The sequence below is a fragment of the Salarias fasciatus genome, chromosome 8, assembly GCF_902148845.1.
Source record: "Salarias fasciatus chromosome 8, fSalaFa1.1, whole genome shotgun sequence".
Classification (NCBI taxonomy): Eukaryota; Metazoa; Chordata; class Actinopteri; order Blenniiformes; family Blenniidae; genus Salarias; species Salarias fasciatus.
This window is the reverse complement of record NC_043752.1, coordinates 11,217,491-11,234,405: the sequence shown is the minus strand read 5'-3', so window position 1 is coordinate 11,234,405 and position 16,915 is coordinate 11,217,491. Positions and strand designations below refer to the sequence as shown.

At 44.3% G+C, this 16,915-nt stretch overlaps 2 protein-coding genes across 2 annotated transcripts in view; one reads left to right on the top strand and one right to left on the bottom strand.

Annotated features, from left to right (window-relative positions):
- Positions 1–422: 422 nt before the first annotated feature.
- LOC115393076 (thrombospondin-2-like) lies at positions 423–11,956 on the bottom strand. The gene is made up of 22 exons (XM_030097872.1): positions 11,890–11,956; positions 11,684–11,749; positions 11,388–11,521; positions 10,863–10,935; positions 10,696–10,814; positions 9,563–9,656; positions 9,301–9,465; positions 8,606–8,782; positions 8,357–8,530; positions 8,087–8,217; positions 7,161–7,295; positions 6,827–7,045; positions 6,558–6,665; positions 6,316–6,475; positions 5,121–5,239; positions 4,794–5,028; positions 4,238–4,465; positions 4,029–4,159; positions 3,269–3,409; positions 2,962–3,059; positions 1,529–1,668; positions 423–796 (listed from the first exon to the last, which is right to left on the bottom strand). The coding sequence occupies exons 2-22, from the start codon at positions 11,745–11,747 to the stop codon at positions 789–791; spliced, it is 2,853 nt and encodes a 950-aa protein (XP_029953732.1). The 5' UTR covers positions 11,748–11,749; positions 11,890–11,956; the 3' UTR covers positions 423–788.
- A 2,465-nt stretch (positions 11,957–14,421) lies between these two features.
- Positions 14,422–16,915, top strand: part of psme4b (proteasome activator subunit 4b) — a 34,502-nt gene continuing 32,008 nt past the window's right edge. Inside the window, exons 1-2 of the mRNA XM_030098926.1 lie at positions 14,422–14,615; positions 15,060–15,200. Of these exons, the coding sequence (XP_029954786.1) occupies positions 14,422–14,615; positions 15,060–15,200 (335 nt within the window). The remainder of the gene's footprint in view (positions 14,616–15,059; positions 15,201–16,915) is intronic.

Below are 16,915 nucleotides of genomic sequence, written 5' to 3'. Positions count from 1 at the left end.
GCAGGAGGAACGCCTGAAGATAAATCACTAATAAGGTGTTTACATAATGATAACCACATTATTCAAATATTTATTTATCATTGTTATTCAAATATAGTATAAAGAGCACGCTGTTCAAATTACTGATGATACTGCTGCGTGTGCGCGTGCACAAAAACGCGTGTAAAAAGTTTTCTCATTGTTCCTAAAACTGATGATGAATTATTTCTCCCAGCAGTGACTTTGTGTCCCACTCACCCTTTGAAATTTATATTTTTTCACCACTTGAAGGCGCTAGAGACCACACGTCCGCAACGATTTGTGTGTGTGCGTGTGTGTGCGTGCATGCTTAATATAACCAGAGGCTTCATCAGAATAGAAAGGGAAAAAAAAACAGTTGATTAAAAAAAAAAGAGCATTTATTGATAAGTTACCACCAGACATCTGCTCACCTGTCTCCATCATCAATCCATCCTCCCTCCATCCCTCTCATATCTGGTGTCTGGCAATAAATAATTATTTACAACCATTAGGAAAGCACAGATGAAAGGCAACAAGAAGTTACTGTCATTAGAGAGGCTGTCGCGGCAGTAATATACAGCGAGGAGACGGCCTGCAGTCAATACTGTTGCATAAAAAGCTGATAGATGACGGTCACTGCTTGATCGTCTTGGCTGGAGAAGGAGTGGGACCAGGTGCGTCTTCTCTTTCGCCCCCTCTCACAGCTGCAGCAAGGTTTTCCGACATGAATGAGGAGCTCTGGTTGGATGGACGTGAGACAGGTTTTTGGAATTTCCCAGCAAAAGAATTCAGTTATCTAAGGGAAGAGGATAAACAACAAAGTCGTTGAGTTTTAAACAGCTGATTATCTATCTGCTACATTTATTTATGACAGATGTGAAGTATGTAGCGCCAGTCAAGATGTAGCCTTTTGTCACTTTCCAGATCGTTTTGTATTCTGAGAAGTGACAGGTGTTTATTAAAACAGCTGTTTAGACAAAGCTATATCCAGATTTTGATGATAATCTGAAATATATTAACAGATTTATAAGTTTTATATCACTCGTCTTGAAGGTGTCTCCTCTTCATCGGTGGGGAACCATGATGCGTTAGAGGCAGGGAAACTGCTGAGTGTATTCAGTGGACAGAGGCCAAAATGTGAGGTTACGGACTCCCTGATGGCTCTGGCCTCTTTCTGCAGGATAAATTGTCCTTTTGTCAAACTAAAAAATGGCTCAGGAAGGGTTGAAGGAGCAGGGGAGCAAATTTGTGGTCCAAATTTCCCAGCTCTCAATCCAATCAGGGATCTGCAGGGTGTACTGGATAAATAAGTCTGATCCAATGGGGCCACACCTCGCAACTAACAGGACTTAAATGATCTTAAAGGATCAAGTTAACATGTAGGCGGTGAAAACCACAACAAGCCTTCAGAGTCTGGTGAAGTTCCAACTTCACAGGTCAGGGCACCAAAAAAAAAAATGGGATCAACGCTTTGTTTGGTAAATAAAATGCTAATTCCTATTCGAGCATACATGACGGGATGACTCACCTCTGCACTCGTATCGGAGGTCTGAGAAGAGAACGTGTTCTTGTGAGAACGCGAACAGGCCGAGTCTGCCTCCAGCCAGGTGGTGGTCGTACACGGCCCCCGAGTCGGACAGTATCTCCCGGCCCTCATACACCACCACCCTGCAGAGGAAAGGCACCGAAGCGCCATCATAGACGCACATCAGCCACTGAGAAACTCCATTTTCAGAAAGGAACTTAGCTTTGTGAGTTAACTCTTTTTTTTTTTCTACATTTTGTATCATATTTCTCAATTTATCCTTAGATGGAGCACATGACGTCAGTGGAGATATGTTTGACGCAGCTACAACGAAGCTCTGGAGAAATTATCCAAAATATCAATGCACGCCTGTCCTTCACCATCAAAGCACAGAAAAATTCTTTTCAGCTTCACAGCTAATAGACATACAGCCGCTGCGCACTACAATAATTCAGCCCAAACTACAAGAAAAGATTGGGAATTTTAATACTTTAACGACCAGTGATACCACAAAAAACTCTTTCTCTAGACTTTTTTTCTTAGGTTGAAAATCCTGTGGTTTTCATGTTCTTTCCTTTCTCACAGTGAGAATCCTGGTGCAGGGATTTTATTTTTTTTTTTCAGGCTGTTAGTGGGAACTAGAAGTACATGTGTCAGATTAGGAAGAACTGGGCCCAACAAAGAAAGTGAATTACACTGCTATCATAAAATAACTGGCGGAGATTGATGATATCCTCCACTGTAAGAACATCTGAGGCTGGCACTGAATGTGATTTCTGCAGACTTAAGAGGTTATTCAGCAGATTGTTGCTCCACTATGTGAACTGAGCTGGTGCTGACTGAGCCACAAACATTTGATTTAGAAGAACCTGCCCACAGATTTTAGATTGTTTTTGAGATCAATTTTGCTCAAGATACATTTATTTTAGACCTTCACAGTGCACAAAGAAGCAAGTTTTAAGTCACTCCCGGACTGTGCAGACTTTCGAAAACTGGTCAGCAGTATTGTGCGATATTTGGAATGAATGGGCAACAAAATGACGTCAATTATAGCAAATATGTCATCTGTAAAATGAGATGAATGTTATTGCTGCTGGAGAATTATTTTAATTCATTTCCCCTCAACATACTATATGCTGTGTATATATATATACATATATATATATATATATATATATATATATATATTGTAGCCTTGTTTGTTCATAGCTTAATGTGAATTTAGACATTAATGTGATTTATTCTCTAACGTCACGTTTACAGATTACATTTGACGATGAAAAAACAACTACAAACAAATGTTCTTCAGTCATTTTTGTCCCTTGTGCTTGATATTCTGGGATTGGTTTCATTGAAAAATCAATTTCCCATAATAAATCTGAACGCTGTGAGCTCATCCCGCTGGGTTTATTGAGGCTTTGAAGTTATACGAGTACCTGATGAACCCGGTCTTGGGTCGGTGGATAAGGTGCATGCGGTAAGCTGTGTAGTCCCTCCATCCAATTTTATTGGGGTCATGCCACAACGTTCTGACCTGAAACACACACACACACATGCACGCACACACACCAGAGCAGACAAGACCATAAAGCTACCTGAGTATCTGATCTTTACAGTGTCATTGTCATAAATCATGGTTTGTTAAAGGTCACTTTGGAAAAGCTTCATATTTTGAAATAACATATTTTGCTCTGTAAATAGAACGTGAGAAGGCAGAGGTAATGCGAGGCTGGTCCACCGTGCCTGGTTTCTGCTGTGTCCGGTGTGCCACAGGGCATTGCGCAGGTACTCCCCGGGCCCCGTGGTGGAGTTCACCAGCTTGATGGAGACTCCGGCGTTGGCATAAGCCTTGAAGGGCTTTTTCTCCCAGTAAGCTTGAGACACCTGCGCTCACACAGGGACGAGGAGGGAGCGCGGAGTGAAGGTTAAACTGACGTCTGCAGACAAGTGCATGCTTGAGCACCGTCGCACAAACAGAAGCATCAGAACTAAAACCTTCTTTGTGATGCGTTTTTATCTTTTTCACAGTTCTGCAAACATTACTGTGCAAGATACTGTGAAACAGTAATCAATTACAACTAACTCCTTTAACAGTATTTAATTTATACTTTAAGATAAGACAAAATAGACTTTATTTATCCCGCAGTGGGGACATTACAGTGATAGAAAACTGATAATAACAGATAATAAAGTGAAAAAATAATTAATAGGGGCAGTAAAACAAATTAAATATGAATTAATATACATACAATTATAACACTCTTTACAAGGAAATTGTAGCTCTGATGAATCATATGAAATAATGGTTACCAGTTACTTAACTGTGGCAGTAATGTCTGCGATCATCTGTAGTTTACTGCAGCAGCTGTAATGTAGTGCTGCTGCGTGGCTTCAGTCTAATGACTGATTCACTCACACACAGTAACATGCAGATAGCAGCACTGATGCATCGAAGTAGAGCTCAATAACACCAATGTAGATGCTGTTTATGCTTCACGTTCACCTGTTTCCACATGACGACATAGAAGCGTCGGCTGGACTGGTAGGCGAACACGACGCCGGCGTAGTCGTCGTCTCTGTTAGTGTTCACATAAAATGTTACACTGAAGTCCACCGCACTGAACCTGTGATAGCCTGATCAAGCAGAGGGAGGTTAGGGTTTGTGGATCCATCGTGATGGATTTTACATGCTCTTTTTGTGTTGAGCTTCACCTAAAGCGATCCCAGGGTCTGAGTTGGCAGTCTGCAGCAGCTCGGTGCCTTCACTCCGGATCACCCAAAGGGGGTCAGACTGCGTGGTGCCTTTAGGGTCCAACAACACAACCTGGAACTTCCTGAAATCTGTGGAGCCTATGTCCTGGTTGAGCGGACAGGGATCCAGCGCATCAGGAACGCTGTCGTTGTCAAAATCATTAAAGCATACGTCTCCACTGCCATCGCCTGAGAGGAAAAAGATACAAACAGCAGGTGTAACAAGATTCTTCTTTGTAATCTTATGCCAAAAATGGACAGAAGACTTTAATGTAATTTACCAAGAAAGGTCCAGCATGATGGTAAACACATTAAACCTTTTTTTTATGTTTGAATAATCATACTACAGAGAGCCATAACCTATTTGTTTTTATGGCCAACATAATAATTACAAAGCGGACATGACATTTTACTGGATGACTGCAAATCCACTAAATCCCTACAGTTTATCTGCAGACGTACAATAGATCAGGCCGTGAGCTTCTGGGGTAATAAAGTAAGAAAAGACGTCACTGACCGTCTGAGTCCAACTGGTCCCTGTTGGGCACCAGTCTGCAGTTGTCGCGGTCGTCGGGGACGCCGTCGTTGTCGTCGTCGTGGTCGCAGACGTCTCCCCTGCCGTCGCCGTCGTGGTCGGCCTGGCTGCTGTTTGGGACGTAGGGACAGTTGTCCAGGGAGTTCTGGTGGCCGTCCTCGTCGATGTCCATGTTGTCGTCGCACATGTCGCCCACAAGGTCGCTGTCGGAGTCCAGCTGCAAACACACACACAAACACACAAAATACTGTCACAACACAACACTGTCATGTGTTGCTTTGCAGCCTTTGTGTTGTTTTGTTGCAGAACCTGCAGCGGGTTGTGCAGCAGGGGGCAGTTGTCACACTGGTCTCCAACGCCATCCAGGTCCGTGTCTCTCTGGTCAGAGTTGTAGACAAGAGGACAATTGTCATATTCATTCAGGACCTCTAGAAATAAATGGAAACACACACACACACATAGATATCTCGATTGGGTTAATGTTTTCTTTTTTGTGGGGTGACACATACATCTTAATAAATCAAGACTGCCTGCATTGTAGAGAAATCAATCAGCATTTCAAGAACGACACATTTTTAGTCCACATATCACATTTGCATGCATTTTATTACATTATTGATCCTGATTCCAGTCTGTAGTGTTTGCCAATACATGTAAATCCTGCGACTGCTGTTAAGGATGACATTTAAGCTGCCTTCTTTGGGTTTTTTCCTTACAGATGGTCCATATTTCATCATATCTCTGCAAGAGTTCAAACTGTTGTTGCAGATGGCTTCACAGCAAATCTCCAGATGGCCTATAAAGGTATCCTTTGAGGATCGGTATTAGGACCACTGCTATTTATTTTGTACGTGAAGAAATATCACTTGGCAGCCGTTGTACCGGTTGTCGTGACGCCATGTAGGTTAACTTGAAGGCAGTCAAATTTTTTGGTGAGCGGTTTCAGCATTTGTTTTCTGCATGCTTTCTTTTTGCCTGTATTTATTTTCAAAGTAAAGATAATTAATTCAATCAAAACAAATTCAAACGGTAAAAAATTGGACAAATATGGGACAGTAAGGAGAGAGTATTGAATGGGCAGAAGGGAGAGATTTGGAGTAGAGTGTTGGAGAGACTGGAGAAAGTGGGGAAGAGGAGGAGGAAGGGAGAGAAAAGGAGGAAAGTAGGGGAAGAACTGGCAGACGGACAAAGAAAGAAGGAAGAGACAGAGAGTACAGGAAGGGTAGGAGAAGAGTAGGAAGGACAGGAAAAGATTAAGGAAAGAGTGGGAGAGAATGAGGGGGGAGTGAAGGGAGGGGGCAGCAGGTCATTGGTGTATTAGACATAATTACTGGCTGAGGAGCAAAGTTTTAATAGGTTTTGTTGTAATCCACTTCAAATTTGATCTGTTTTATTCATCATGCGGTTGTGATGTAGTTTTAATAGGTTGTTGGATGTCTGCTTCTTTTTTTTTTTTTTTTTTTTTTTTTTTTTTTCCAGGGCTGGCGGAGCGAGCGGCTCCTACCATCTCCATCCACATCGATGCTGCAGGCGTCTCCTTCGCCGTTGCCGTCGGTGTCCGTCTGCAGTGGGTTGCTTTCGAACGGGCAGTTGTCGCAGCGGTCCCCGACCCCGTCCCGGTCCGAGTCGAACTGCCGAGGGTTGAACGCCAGCGGGCAGTTGTCCTGCGTGCAAACACATTAATGTTAGATGCAAAGACGTAAATGCAGTGAGTTTCGGGATTAGATGAGAGTTACTCGGTCTCACCCTCTCGTCTAAGATGCCGTCGTTGTCATCGTCTGGATCGCAGGCGTCTCCTTGCCCGTCCTTATCCCAGTCTTCCTGCCCAGAGTTTGGCAGCGCCGGGCAATTATCCTGCAGCCAATCACAACACATTTTAATTGAATCACACCCCACCAGGACACAGCTCAGGCTTCTGTCAGACCATCAGATTGATTTAGGCCCACATTCAATTCAGCAAAGCAGATTCTCATCTCGCTGGGTCCCATATATTTGAGAAAATCGCCTTTTTGTACCTTTTGACAGTGATAGGTGGTGTTCCTTTTGCAGGGCAGTTTGTTGTTGGGCCAGCCATCCAGATCGGAGTCTTCACTACACAGAAAGCCATCGCCGGCAAACCCGACGGCGCACACACACTTGTACAAGACCTCAGATGACAGGCCGAGGTACACACACTCGGCATACTTGTGGCAGGTGTGTGTGCCGTCCTTGCAAGGATTGTACGGTTCGCACACCTACAATCAGAGCGGCTCTTTGAAAATCCAAAAAATCTCTGCGGGTCGTGTAGTTCAAAGCAAAGTGAGCTGGCTGTAAAATGTTTATTGAAAGAGGAAAAAAAAAAATACATGCCTGCCTGGTTTTCAGGGCTTCCTGCAGTCCAAGGCCGTACGGCTGGGTGCCTTTATAGCGAGGAGGACAGGGCAGACAGTAGAACCCAGGGTCTGTGTTTACACACTCCGTAACACACACACCCTGCACTTCACACTGGACGGGCAGGACAGAAGGAATCATTACAAGGTGTTACAGGTGCTGTGTGTCTGAACTTTGGCAGACATTAACGTCTGCTGAAATGTTCCGTTGATTACAGTCACATTACAACCAGACATTGAACTGTGACCCGTCACAGCCTCCGGGCCCTGATGAAACACAGCAGGTCGAGGGGACGACTGAATGTCAACAAGCAATTCAGAGTGTTGCAGGCGTCATCACCGGACGCCTGAGAGAGCCAGACCGTGACGTGCGTGTGTGAGTGATCACAGCGTCGTGATTCATGCACTGAACGCAAAGGCTGAAATTTTAGAATTCACTTTTAAGTCAACAAAACATTTCAAACTTTTCCATTTCAAAGCTTTTGCCTTATTCATGTTAAAAAAAAAAAAAAAAAAAAAAAAAGAAGAAGAAGTAGGACGGAACAATCGGCAATTTATTCTTTTTGGTAGCGAGCATGAAAAACTGCACAATATGAACACGACTTACTACTTCAGTCAAATCCATGCTTTGACTGATGATGTTGAATCAAATTGTGAAATTCCAACGCAGTGAAAGGTACCCCCCACAATCTCTGCATGCATTATGCAGACTAACTTTAATTTGATTTCTGATTTCATAAGACCACTGGCTGGTCAAGGACAGCTAAAGACCCACAGGCCTCTTAATGCTCAGTTCTGCGTCAGGAGGAAAATGATAAATTTCTCAAGAACACGTCTAGTTTGCACAACATATAATCCACAATATGTTCATACTGAGCTGTTTTTATGCAGTCTTTTCCTTGTTACCTCATCCTCATCTTCACAGTGAGTGCCGTTCCCTCGTAATCCCAGTGGACAATGTCCACATTCCCATGATCCATCACTGTTGGATGTGCATTTTGCTCCAGGAAAACAAGGACTTGATAGCAAGCACTGGTCTGAAATACATGTAAATGTGTATTAATGGTAACTGGTCTTTTATACAAAGCATAGTTTTGAATGACGTGTGCATCTGTGTTGATTAACACAAAAAAATATCAGGGAGAATGTTCACAGAATTCCATGCATGGAGTTTACCTATCGGACATGGCTGTTTGTTACAGGCTTCATAGTCCACCGGATCTCCAGCACAAGGCTTCCCGCCGTTCTGAGGTGCAGGATTCAAACACTGCCGGTCGCGCGTGACAAGGCCTCCACCGCATGACTGCGAGCACAGTGACCACTCACTCCAGGACGTCCAGCCTCCAGCAACTGCACACAGCCACAAATCATTTGTAGTCCAGTGAAGCACCGCGGCACGGTTTGCAGGTACGCTTGTATAGTCACCTGGGCAGACTGTGTTGTTGCAAGGCTGTGTCTCTCGGCTGATGCCCGAGCATCCTCTGCCTCCCTTCTGTGGCGGAGGATTGTTGCACAGACGGACTCTGGTGATGTTTCCGTCTCCACAGGTAGTTGTACAAGCAGACCAAGGAGACCAAAGGCCCCAGTTCCCATGAGCGCGCACTGGATGTGAGACAAGAATAGGACGTTTTTGAGAGTTGATAGATAATTATATAGAATAGAATAGAACTCTGTTGATCCATCACAGAACATTGCCTATAGTTATAATCCGCCTAGCTTCTGTACCACTTGATCAACTCAGGGTCGTGACGTGCTGGAGGCGGAGGAAACCACCCTGGACAGGTCGCCTGTCCTTCACAGCTCAAATCACACACACATACGCACACACACCTTAGCACCCACAAATAACTTTATAATAACCATCCATCCATATTCTACACCACTTTATTAAGGCCGGGGTCGAGGGACACTGGAGGCGATCCCAAATTAATAAGGCACACCGGGGACAGGTCAGCAGTCAGCAGTGTAGGGTCATCAGCATATCTCCTACACAAATTTTGGAAATCCACATGGGAAAATATGCAAACTCACTCACTTTAACTGAAGTACAATCATTGAACAAAAATATGCTGAATTAAACAATGATGGCAGATCAGATGCGAGGCAGAGTGATGCCTGACCCTTGCGGTCACACTTGGGCAGCATGCAGCTGCGGGTCTGGACTGACGGGCCGCCGCAGAATGGCTTGATCCCGTCACAGGATCGACCCCGCTGCTGGCCTCCACGTCCACAGGTGGCTGAACAGTGCGTCCACTCGGACCAAGGGGACCAGCCATCTTCATCGCCTGTATTGATCAGACATACGCACGCATGGTTATCATCATCTAAAAAAAAAAAAATGAGACGTTGGCACAAATTTAGATGTAGGAAAATTAAACTCACTGACGCATATGGGACAACAACTTCCATCAATGAAGGATGGATTGATGCAGGATACAGGTGGACACGACGCCTCCTGACACACAGCCTTCCCCTCCTGGACAAGACAGAAAAATGCAGGATGGATTTACATTTTGCAGCCATGTCATGTTACCTGATCCAGATGTTTCATTCGCTGCCAATTCCCGTAGAGGAACAATATGCTCCTGTGACTCATAACAAGTCTGGCTACTCCTTCAAACCATCATCGACAACATTATATTTCATGAAGAAAAACAGACGACTCCGGCAGAACGAAGGCGCATGAATGAGACGCAGTTAGAGGTTTGAAAAATATATATATCAGTGACTCAAGTGAGTCTTTCCAAGTAGATGCACAGATTTAAAAGGGCAAGTCTGACACGTTTGACAACATAAGTGTTTGATTTATGTTTTGCGTGAGATGACAATATCAATTCCACATTCCCATCAGTCTATTTCAGAAAAAAAAAAAAAAACACATATTGGTGACAGTGAGATAAGCACAAAGCTTCCAAGCCCCACGTGGAAACTGACGAGTCATAAACGGACTTCAGTTCTGCTTTATGTGAATATATCTCTTAATAAAAACACTTTGCTCCATTATATTTAATGGTGTCCACGCTCTGCATCAGTCTGAATATTTATGACAACTACACTTTTTTTTTCTGTTTGACGATGATGATTCAACGTTAAACCTTTGAACACAGCAATTTGTCCAAATCAAAATAGAAGTGTTGAAGCGTCAGTAAAAAAAAAAAAAAAATACATTCTGCATTGATATTCCTTTTTTTGGTGGTTTTGCAAGTTTCACACACACACTGGAAAATAATTCAAATAGTTCCTAATTTTAAAATAATAAAATCACACAAGTTTATGTTTATGACTTTCATGTAATTTCACAGTCATAATCAAACCAAAATATATTAAAATGAGGGGAAAAAAAAGACTAATCAATCACTTGTAGTAGTGATCCATAAAAAGAAAAGGCTGTAGACTCATGTTTGGATCTGCTGTATGTCTCTGACACATCCAACATTCACTTGTGTGGGAGTTTTTTTTTTTCCTCACTGTTAATTTACCGAGTTGAAGGAACATGAGATTTGCTCAGCACTGACCTGGCAAGTGCAGGAAGTGCAACTGTCAACCTCCCATTCCTCCCCGTGCTCGTATATCCGTCCATCCTGCATGCACCACACCTCCCCGTCCTTGTCTCTGTCAAGATCATTGCCAGCGCCTCCACCTCCACCTCCAGCTCCACCTCTGCCTCCACCTCCAGCTCCACCGCTGCTGCTGCTGCTGCTGCTCTTGTTGCTCAGCTCGTCCAAAGATATCCGAATATCCTCGTTCTCTTTTGACTGGAAACACAAAAATCCACATGCAACTTCTCGAAACATTGCTGGCGTGTTGAATCAAGATTCCCCCTCTAGCTACAATCCTCGGAGTTACTGAACTGCTGCAGGATAAAACATTTGTGGGATGATGACTATTAATACAGATGATGCTCTTTTGCCTATTTTCCACCAATATTACCAAAGATATTTGCCACAAACCACAGCGCTTCCTGCCAGTGTCAATATCCTGAATTAATCGTACTGGAAAATCTGTATTGGTTTTGTCATACAAATTTCCCTGATCTCATTTTAACTTTGGTTAAACACAGCACAAAAACGGTCTCAGACTTATTTTTAACAATCTAAAAAAACATTGCAGGAATTACTTTCAAATGCTTTGCTTTATTAAAAACCGATCAAATGCAATTTATTTGACACACATCAGCAGCAAATCTGATAATAGCCGTGCATCTTACTACTTTATCCAGGTCTTCTAGTAGGTTGGTGGTCACAATACGCAAGCCGTGAATCTCCGTGAGCAGGTCCACCAGCTCGTCACACGGATGACGGCAGGTCTGCGATGACACGTTGACCTTTGCGCCACCCGCACCTATGGGAGAGGCGCCTGTGTGCGTAAGTCTGTGCAAGATTAATACCGCGCTCTGCATAAATGATGCTGATGACGAAGGAAGTGGACACGCTTCAGTGGTGCATGTTCGATGAATGCAAGCATGCCGTGTGCGCGTAAGCAGATGCACGTGTGGGGATGTACCTGCATGTACAGCTGCCGCATGGAGGAAAGTCAAAAGCCAGGGGAAACCTCTCAGAGGACTCATTCCTGCTCACACATAAATCACAAATGCAGCCACCGTGAGATATAGCAAGCTTACCGCTGCATCGCCTCAGAATACAAGCAGGTCTGCTGCTGTGGAGATAAAAGAAAAAGAGGAAGATAAAGAGGGAATTAAACTTGCATACCTGTGTGATACTTGCTGCTCTGCCTCTCACCAGGATTAGAAATCACGGCTGTTAGGATCGTCCCTGTTGCAGCTCCACAGAGGTTGTGATGATGGAATGTATGTCTGTCTCCCTTTCCTCTTCCTTATTTCTCTCTGTCCTTATTTTCCTCCCAACTTGGCATTTAGAACACAGATTGCCAGAGCGGTTTCCTCAGTAATTAGTCACAGCAACATCAGAAAAAGAGGAGAAAAAAGTACCCTGAAAAAAAAAGAGGCGGGTTAGAGAAAAAAGTGAGTGAAGAACATGCAGACAGTTCTGTTAGTTCTGCAGAAATCTCCAGTGTGGTCATGTAGTTTTTTTCAGTGTGTGTGTGTGTGTGTGTGTGTGTGTGTGAGCGTCAGAAGCAGGGACCATATTTTACCTGAAATGTCTGGCGATGAACTCAGCTGCATATCTCCCAGCGAGAAACCCAGCTGGATGGAAGAAGCTGTGTCTGTTTGTGTTGACGTCTCATTGCAGGTTTCCCAGACACATCAATTAGACTCCTAACTCTCCTACCGAGACACACGTGCGCGCAAACAAGTGCTCACAGACGGAAATGCATCCTCTCATCGGCTGCCTAAGTTTCCCAATATTTGAGAAGCGAGGAAGCCGGTATCAACATTGAACTTGTGCAATGATAAAATGCTTCATTTATACTTTTTGCGTTTTCATCCAAATTTATATGTGCAGGGCTGCTTCTGACGTTCTGGCTGTTTGGAGAGGATTGTTGGCTGAGGATGAACAAACTGAGGAAACTCAAAGCATCTAGTTCTATTGTGATGCCTCTCTCTCTCTCTCTCTCTCTCTCTCTCTCTCTCTCTCTCTCTCTCTCTCTTTCTCTCGGTCTTCTTCCCGCTGAGTCAAAGTGCTATCATCATCCTGAATCATATTTTCCATCTGTACAATCCACTTGTGGAATAATGAATCTCACAGATGTGTGGAGGACATGGATGCACGCTAGGCATATAAATGTCTGTTCCCATACAAACACGCAAAATTCCAACTATTTCAAGATACCTAGAAGCATCGCAGGCGAGAACAAACGAGGACAGGCAGCATGTTTCTCCCTGGAAGTAGGTCAGTGGTGGAGACAGCGAAAACAGGTGCTGTCACAGAAAAAGCCCAAAAGTAATACGATCTGAGGGGACATAAAAGGTAAAGACTTGGGCGAGATTACTTGGCAAAGTCTAGCGTGACACTATTGGACTGATATGCTGTGTAGAAGGTACAGTGTGTTCTGGGATCTGTCTTAAAGTCCTAAGACTCTGTCTTTCACTGTGTTTATAGAGAGGAAATAGTTTTAAAGGGGGGCACTCTCATCGCTGTCTCAGAAAGGTGAGACTGATTGAAGGTTGCCGAGGCTATCAAGGAACCGCGAAAGAAACAAAATGACCTCTAAGGAGATTGTTGCAAGGTAGAAACAGGGTACTTTATGCAGTCAGGCAGCTTAAGAAAGGCTCAGACAGAGTTTCAGCAATTGGCCCATTTCTCAGTAACCGGCGAACTCCGAGGGCTTTTGCATTACATACTAAGCCCTTCGCCGGCAGCAGCAGCCTCGGCGCTGCGCGGACCAGACAATGTCCTGCGACTGCCCCACCACTCTTAGCATGGAGTGGTCAGAGAATTACATGAGCTTAAGGTAAAAGGATTTACAGTGGACAGTGGAGAATAAAGTGAGACGGGAAAAGGTCGAGGATGGACTTGTTAAAAGACAGTAAGAGTTGGTGAAATGTGGCACATGCTGTTCAGGACTGGATTTATGTACTGCCACATTTCTGTACATGTATTTGTAAATATGTCCCTGACAATAGATAGATAGATAGATAGATAGATAGATAGATAGATAGATAGATAGATAGATAGATGCTGATTCACTTCAGCCTCAGTCCTTTCTCCTTTGTTTATTCGACTCACAGCCACAGTGGGTCAGTAGAACAGGAGAGGAGCATTAATCCATTTATCAGATCATCCCAATAGTCAGCAGATTTGTTTGCCTGTCGAATGAACTGCCTCCCGCAAAACCGACACATTTGTTGACACCCTCAGCACCCCTATGATAACTTTTTTTTTTCTTTTTCAGCATTTACGCGCTATAACATAACACCCACCGAGTGGTGCTGAAATAATATCAGCTATACTCTGGGCAGTGCAGTATTTTGCAGGAGCCTTCAATGCGGCCAGTTTTCACCTGTCATACCTGGAGTGCGTCACGGTTGGTGCGCGCGGGCCTCGGGAGCGGCCCGGCCGCAGGGCGCAGCGGGGTCAGGGCGGAAGCGGCCCCCTCTGCTCGCCTCGCAGGGCTTTGCTCAGCTCAATTAGCGTGACATACTTTTCCCCTCTGTGATCGCCTGCCTTCCGCTCGGTTGCTGTGCGCAGAGGGATTATGCCCGCTCACCTCGGCAGCGCACTTCCCAGACGGCACAGCGCACCTCGGACGGACAGCGGCGGCCCTCCGCGCGCCTTTTACGCACGGGTCCAGCAGGAAAGCGTCCCGGCTGTCGGCGGAACATGACTGTGGACGGGGACATGGCTGCGTTTGTCCCTCAGAAGGAGATCGTGTACAATGGCCTGCTCCCTTACTCCGAGCGGCTGGACCGGGAGGCCACGGAGCTGCTGGCGGAAATCAAAGGGAACCTGTGCAGAGCCGTGCTGCTCCGCGAGCTGTGGCCCGGGGTCGCGTTCTGGAGCAGAAAACTTTTCTCGTAAGTGCTGAATGAAGCCTGTCATCCAGATACAGACTGCATGGAAGTGACCTAACTCACAATGAAATGCATTATTAGATACAGTTTATTTTAAATCAGCATCCATTTGGAAAACTAAATTATTGTGAAGTACTGATATTGTGAAATCTGAAGCTAAATGTATAAAAAAAATGACTCCACCATCATCCACATATGTAGAGGTTTGAAGTCTGGTGCACAAATAATGTATTATTGATCTGTCTGCTACCCAAAAACTTTGCATAAACTTCAAATGAACTTGTCACCACTTCAGATTCAATGAGATTAGTCGATTTCACATTGAGGCGGTGGGTTTTCTCGGAGCTGTCTATTTCGGCCTGCTGCTGATGTGTTTTAATGATGTGGGTCACCTGCAGGAAGCTGCCCTGCTTGAGCTGGTCACTGACTCTCACCTCTCACCCGCAGCTTTCTCAAGCTCTATGGCCGCAGGTTCAGCAAAGAAGACCACGTCCTCTTCATCAAGCTGCTGTATGAGTTGGTCACACTGCCAAGCCTGGAGCCGCACATGATGCAGGGCTACGCCAGGCTCCTCATTCAGCTGCTCAAGTGGGTGTGACACAGAAAACACACACGCTCAAGGTGTAATTTCACTGTACATGGTTATGATGCAAGAGACAGGAATGGAGCTTGGTAAATTAGAGCTCTTTCACATTAATACAAGAAGACAGCTGGGTCCTATTAGTGTTCCTCCTCCTGGACCCTTGGGCAGACTCCGGGCATTGATGGAAGGGTTACGTATCTGGAGGTGTGCAGGATCCCCCAGGAGGAGCTGGAGGAGGCGGCTGGGGAGTGATCTGTTTGGCAGCAGCTCCTTAGAATAAATGTTCGCCTGATAAAACACGACACAAAAACATATATACACAGTCAGAGGGTAATAACTGACGGCCGGCCCGGCATGAGCTTCTCCTGCCCTTTTGCTCTGTGTAATGAGATCAGCCTGCTCGGTAAACCTGATCATGGTAGAATGATGTCACGTCGCATGACATGTTAAAGGGGATTTTGTTTTGAAACTTCCTCTCTGCTGTGAGACAAAACATACATCCGAGGTCATGCTCAGAGTGATGAATCGGATTCCTTGAATATCTGAGTATTTTGATCTCTGTTGAGAAGCTGCTGCTGTGGAAATGAACTAACAAACAACATGTGGCATTTTGAAAGAGTCTTTTTTTTTTCGTTCTAACGTTAGTTTTGCATTTAGTCTTGAGACTCCTGTATATAGACATATAGAAAGAGAGATTTCACCTTCGTAAATGATTCAAACTTCTTTTCAAAGTAGTCTGTGTGCTTAAGGAAAAATCTAAAGTGTACCTGGATCGGTCTGACATTTAAAAAGATGTTTCGCTCTGGATTTAAATCTCACATTTCTTCATCACCGATGGAGTGTTTAAACCATTCAGATCTTCACTCTATTGCGCATAAATGTGCCAAACTGCGTTTTACATTTCCTTGTTAAAAATGATTGCCTACACAGTTAGGGAGCTGCTTATTATTTCGTCGTGAGATAGTTCGGTCCACGTCTTGGTCCGATGTCCGGCCCTCATGCAGAGAGTCACAGGATAAATCTCACAGCTCATGAGACGATTAATGAGCAAGCTCCGCTGCTTTTTGTGGTTAATACACTGGAAAATTGTAGCTCATTGAGTCTCAAATGGGCATTTCAATAAATTGCATAAGGATATTTCATTTTGATAAAGCAACTAAACACCTTTTTGATCAGACTATTGACGACTAATGGAGATAAACATGTAGAAATTCTATTTGAAAAGTACTGAAAGAGAGCAAATTTCACAAAATATAAACATGTTTGATGCAGTTATTGTAAAGCTGTAAGACTACACTGACACACAAACACAAGCACGTACGTGAAACATGTTGTTTTGATCGTACGTTCATCATTCTTTAAGCCCTGACCTATTTAGTCTCTCAGATCAGATCCATCACTCTTCCAACAACAACAATGGGATTTTCTCCAAGATGCTCGCATTCATCACTTCCTATTTGTCTCCAGATGTTTCCACAGTTCTCGCATCTCCTAATGTGGATGTAATTTGTCTGAGTGCTTTCCATTAGATGAAAGGAGAAAGATCTGTGCTAACCGCGGTATTGTGCCAGGTCGAGCAGCCAAGAGAAAAGATGAATTTGATGAAAATACTCAACATCAAGGATGTGGGGGTCTCCATAGATTTTCTCATTCCTTTGCATTTCGCCATCCTTTCCCCCCGATTGTCTGTTCTTTCTTTCATTTTTCAAACGTCCCCAAT

Bases quoted from the DNA above. Each gene is read 5' to 3' on its own strand.
- LOC115393076 (XM_030097872.1), bottom strand. From the start codon at position 11,747: ATGAGTCCTCTGAGAGGTTTCCCCTGGCTTTTGACTTTCCTCCATGCG. The intron at 9,466-9,562 runs GTGAGTTTAATT...TGATCAATACAG, and splicing joins TTGTTGTCCCATATGCGTCA to GCGATGAAGATGGCTGGTCC. The intron at 3,410-4,028 runs GTGAACGTGAAG...GTGTGAGCGCAG, and splicing joins ATGTCGTCATGTGGAAACAG to GTGTCTCAAGCTTACTGGGA.